This window comes from Microtus ochrogaster, linkage group LG9 (genome assembly GCF_000317375.1).
Source record: "Microtus ochrogaster isolate Prairie Vole_2 linkage group LG9, MicOch1.0, whole genome shotgun sequence".
NCBI lineage: Eukaryota > Metazoa > Chordata > Mammalia > Rodentia > Cricetidae > Microtus > Microtus ochrogaster.
In genome coordinates this window covers 38,448,838-38,454,239 of record NC_022034.1, presented here as the reverse complement: position 1 = coordinate 38,454,239, position 5,402 = coordinate 38,448,838, and the positions used below count along the sequence as shown (strand labels likewise).

The 5,402-nt window shown below is 36.5% G+C and overlaps 1 protein-coding gene across 1 annotated transcript in view; it reads right to left on the bottom strand.

Moving 5' to 3' along the window:
- The window catches only part of Ncoa7 (nuclear receptor coactivator 7), a 148,225-nt gene that overhangs the window by 52,618 nt on the left and 90,205 nt on the right, over nucleotides 1–5,402 (bottom strand). Inside the window, exons 4-5 of the mRNA XM_013352416.2 lie at nucleotides 3,054–3,133; nucleotides 1,307–1,414 (exon numbers count right to left, since the gene is read on the bottom strand). Coding sequence (XP_013207870.1) covers nucleotides 1,307–1,414; nucleotides 3,054–3,133 — 188 coding nt within the window. The remainder of the gene's footprint in view (nucleotides 1–1,306; nucleotides 1,415–3,053; nucleotides 3,134–5,402) is intronic.

Genomic DNA, 5,402 nt, shown 5'->3' with positions numbered 1-5,402 from the left:
TCTGACTGTATGCACCACCACCACCCAACCTTGATCTTCTGATTCTCCTTTATCTCCAACATGCTGGCATTACAGGTGTGTGCCAGCATACCCCACCCTAAATAAATTATTTTTACTGTGTTTGAATATAATCTTTAGCCTTGGCTAATAAGTACTATCTAGGGTCTCCATCATGGGTAAGCTATACATTATTCAAAAATACTCCATATTATAAAAAAGTCCAACATTAAGTGACTGACATGCTTTTTTTTTTAAAAGAGTGCATTAATTTCTGAAAAATTTTAATGCTGGTTTGTCTTTTAATTACATGGTACTATAAGTGTACTAATTTCCCCTTTTAGCAAGAGCAAAAAATATCTAAATACTAGGTGGCTAATATGTGACTCTATTTATTGTCTTCATACACCACTATGTAAATAAATACAAAGTATAGTAACAACATTGCCAAAATAAAATTGGATTTAAAATGACATTTTCTACCCAGGAGAAATTAGACATCCTGGTAATGTAGTGATGCATGAAGATGTGTTAGTGAGGCAACAATGGAACCTACATACGTGTGCTCACAGGATCGATCCAATGTTTATGTGGATAAGGCTGCATTTGGCCTCAGCGAGGGGCTCAATGACTGAATAATTTAAATACATTGGTTGAATGTACTTTTGGAGTTGAAAAAAAAGAGCAGAAAATAGAATCATAGAGAGTTCCAAAGACTTACCGTAATAAGCTAAAGCAACAGGATTATACATTTGTTGGTTTATTTATGCTGAAAAATAAGATATTAAAATCCCGAAAGACAATGTATACTGGTTTTCTTGCCACTCTCTTTCTCAATGTCTTTTTCTTTGGTGGGTGGATAATTATGGAACAAATTAAGATAAAACATACACACACACACACACACACACACACACACACACACAATTCTTTCAAATTAAAATAAAATGGGGGTCGTGCTTTATCACAGAGTAGAGTAAACTGAACGTGTAAATCAAAATTAAAGATTCTAAGATATCTGTGTTATATTTGACAGGAAAAAATGTTATATTGACTTAAAACTCCTCTTGATGCCTCATGAAATACTTCCTCCTTAAGTTAAAGACTGTGATCATAAATGTGCTCATCATTTCCCAAGTACAAATCCCTGAACCATTTGTAAGAACTAAATCGCCTTCAGAATTCTTGGATCTTGGCAGAGGAAATAGTTCAGAAGACAATTCTATGACATCAGTACTAAGTCATTTGATAAGGCAAAGAAAAATGAAGGCAAAATTTCTAAAGTAATATTCAACACAAAAATAATTACCTGGCCTGGGACAATAGTGTGTGTGAAGAGTTTATTCAATTCCACTAATTTATTGGGAGTGATGTTAAACTTCAGGGCGATGGAGTTGAGGGTGTCCTGGCTTCCAGCCTGGAGTAGTCAAATGAACAAGCGTCAGTATATAAGGTAAAACCAAAACAAAATGAAACAACAAATTCAGAAAAGCAAAACTACTTTCAGTAAAGAGCACCAATTTATTCATGATAGCAGTGGACAATGAATGAAAAAGTAATAGTTTCATCCAGATGGACCATGAGGAAGAGGGGTGATTCTTTGTCCTTTGGTAAGATGCAGTCATTTTGTGTTGCTGTTGTGTTTTTGGTTTTGTGCTGAGACAAAGGTGCACTCCAGCCTGAAGACCACTAGGTAGCCCAAGTTTGCTTCAAACATGCAACCACCCTCCCAAGTGCTGATATTTTAGATGTGACCCCCATGTCTGTTTCATGTGCAAAGCTCAATGAATCTGTACACAAAGAATCTTAACTTCAGTTCATTTCTGGACTCCCTCATCAACTTTTACTCTACACTAATAGAATTCTAACTTCCCTTTGGCAAAACTTAAGTGGCAAAACTTTGCTATTATAAAACACATCCAACCCAGAGACCTTCAGGATTTGGGGGTCAACAAAAGACATATAATGAAAATTCACACCCCAAGACCAAAATATTGGCTTTGAGTTCCAGGACTGCTTTTCACTGGCTCTATGGCTTTACACAGCAAATCTAAAATAAGAATTTACCAGAAAAACAGTCAGGAGAGGGCAACAATATTTAATTTCTTCTAAGAAACCAAAGCGTCTCTGCAGTGCCATTTTACAGTGAAATTAAATAGAACTACAACTTTGTGCTCACATAGTATGAAGTCTATGATAAACAGAGCAAAGCTTCTGGGTTCCAAGAGCTCAGAGTGCAATGAGAGAGGTAAGTACATGGCGCACACAACGAAGTCACAGCAAATGACACTTGGAAACATTGTTCATCTATAGATTCCAAGTATATGGAAGCATATATTCTGTCATGTGCCAAGAATACAACATAAAAGGCGTCTAGTATCTCCTCATGAATCAAGAATTAAGGCACGGGGTAGACATTCAAAACATCATATCAGTGAGCAATGTTAAAATGACTTATTGATAAATGAAAGAATGAAACCTGCTCTATAATTTCTGGATGGTGAGAAGAGGACATGGAGAACAAGGAAAGTAAATCTAACAGTGTGCACTTGGTTTGTATAAATACTTGATCACAGAGCTGTTGCTTCCTGGAGAAGGAACAAACATAGAGATCTAAAAGGATATGTTAAGCAGCTATAGATTGATGTTTTTGTATCTTAAAGATATCTGGGATAGAGACTGGAGACAACACATTTGTTTGTTTGGAGCAACAAAACTACTAGGGCATCCTTAATTAAAAATATTGCTTCTCTATTAAAAAAATATTCTCATTAAATCAGGTTCTAGCAGGGTGAACAAGGAGTGGTGAGAAAAGTGGATGCCTGCATGGCCTTCCAGATGATCCTAAGCAAGGCTCATAACAATGGAATGACAGGCATTGTAGCCAGGGAGAAACATGGAGGGAAAAGAAATGACTTAAAATGGGTCTTAAGGAAGCACACTGTTTGATGGTTATACAACCAGAATATACATAAGGAGCAAGGTGAGTCAAGGAGAAACAGTACACTTGCCCAACACAGGGATAAACAGCCATCCAAGCTACCCATCACACTTACAGTGTATTCCATGGTGCCGTGTGGCTTCTGTACCACCATCTTCTTCTCTTTTTTATCATGAGTTTTGCTTTGATTGTCATCTGAAGAATTAAATCATATACTGGTGAATAATTTCATTTTCAGGAATTGAAGACAGACTACATCTACATTATATGAAAATCCACTATCAAATTGATATAAAATGATACCAATAGGAAAATAGGCTATGGGCAGAAATAAAAAAAAGCACATAAAGCACAGGGCATCTGTGATCACAGAATAAATGATTAATGCTCATCATAATCAAATAATACAAGCAAAAACATGGTAAGGTTTCCAGTTATTAAAATATGAGTTTAAATTGGACTATTTAATGACAATGAGGATGCAGCTAAAGCAGAATAATCATTATATAAACACATAAATGGTAAGTAATGCAAATGACTTTAGCCATTTAGAAAATGGTTTGCTTTGTGTAGCAATAGCTGTAAGATGATCACTCTCTGATTTAGTTATCTTTCTTTTAAGAATTTATGAACACAAACTAAAAGAAAAGATAGTAAACATACATTTCTTAAAATATTTGCATTTTAAAAAAATGAAAAGAGCCATAATTCTAAGAAGAGATTAGGGTGGACTATAGATTTTGCTATGCTTATAATTTTGTTTTATTACTTTGAGACTGGTTCTCAAGTATTGTAGGCTAGAACTGAACTCTCTATGTAGCCAAGGATGAGTCTGAACTCCTGATCTTCCTGCCTCCATCTCCCACACACAGGTGTGTACCACCACACTCGGTTCAGGCAATGCTGAGGAACAAACCAGGGCTTTCTGCATACTAGGCAGGCACATTAACAACTAAGACACCTTCACAGATAATCTTTCGGTTATTATAGATCAAAATGGTCTAAAACAACATAGTCAGTCACATATGATCCAACTTAATTGTTATAGTTAAATACACTGTAATATATTAATCTATATGTCAAAAACCACGGAGTCATATTCCAACAGGTTGAAAAAAATCAGCATAACAAGAGAATGTAAAATAGAATTAACCAAGAAGAGATACTTCAAGTTTTATCTGGGCAGAAGAAAATGCACATGAAAACTAGATATCACTTTACACACACCTGACATGTCAAAGGAGCTGGACAGATACTCTGAGATCAGAAGGTCTCAAAGAAAAATGAACTGTTGCCAGAAACGTAAGCTGATTCAATCATTGCAGCTCCTAGCACCTACAGGTTGTGCATCTAAATTGCAATTTAGCTCACAGATGCATAGGGGCTCCCAGGAGGGAAACACTTTATATATACCCACAATAGCCTGGGTAGGATATTCATCACTGTGTCCTCTGAGGCGGGGGGAAGGGGAGAGCTAGAAGGTAAGTAAAACGTGGCAGTGCTCTGGGATTCCAAGGTAGTAATTAAAAATAACAAACCAGAGGTACATGGCCATAGGTTCAAGTCAAGAGAGATAGAATGGGATAGATAGATAGATAGATAGATAGATAGATAGATAGATAGATAGATAGATAGATAGATAGACAGACAGACCAGTATCATTCATGCCCATCTAAAACAGCCACACACATTTTTTAAGAGCACATAAAAAATTGAATACTACAACTCTGAATACATTAGGATGATGTGGCACAGAGACAGAAAAGGCAGAGGAGCAACCAGACATCAATCAATTAATCAATCAATAAGTATGAAGGAGCCTGTCTCTAACCGTTCATAATTTGTTGCAATATTAAGAAATTGGAATAACTCAGCCACCTACATCTGAGGTTCTGGCAACACACACACTCCACAGAAATGATCAGCATGTGGATTATCTATGCAAAGATACAGGGATGCTGGGCGAGACCAGGAAGGTAGCAGAACCTGGAAATAGTTACATCATAAGGAAGTTTTCTGGCTTTTCAATATTTCCTGTAAACAATATTTAAAATAAAAAAAAAAATCAAGAGGAGAGAATCAAGACAGTGCTGTGAAAGTTCATCCCAATCACCTTCAGGTGGTCACATCTGGGTAACTTCAGAGAACAGTGCAATTGACCTCAGACAAGAACATTTCATACAGCCACTGTGCAAACAATTTAACCACGGGGTTTCTGAGAGTCTCATAACAGACATAAAAACCGGGTCACCTAGATCCGCGAAGATAAGCAGTGAAATATTGACAACGTTCTTCCTTTTTATTAAGATCATCTTTGAGAGTCAGAGAAACCGAAATTTAGGGCCTTTGCATGTTTACATGGAAGATGGGCCCCAGGCTACCATTCTTAGAAACATTTTTCCAAAAGTTCTTTTTGACCCAAGGCTATACATTGCTAAATTTCTTTAAGAGAGAGAAAGAGAGA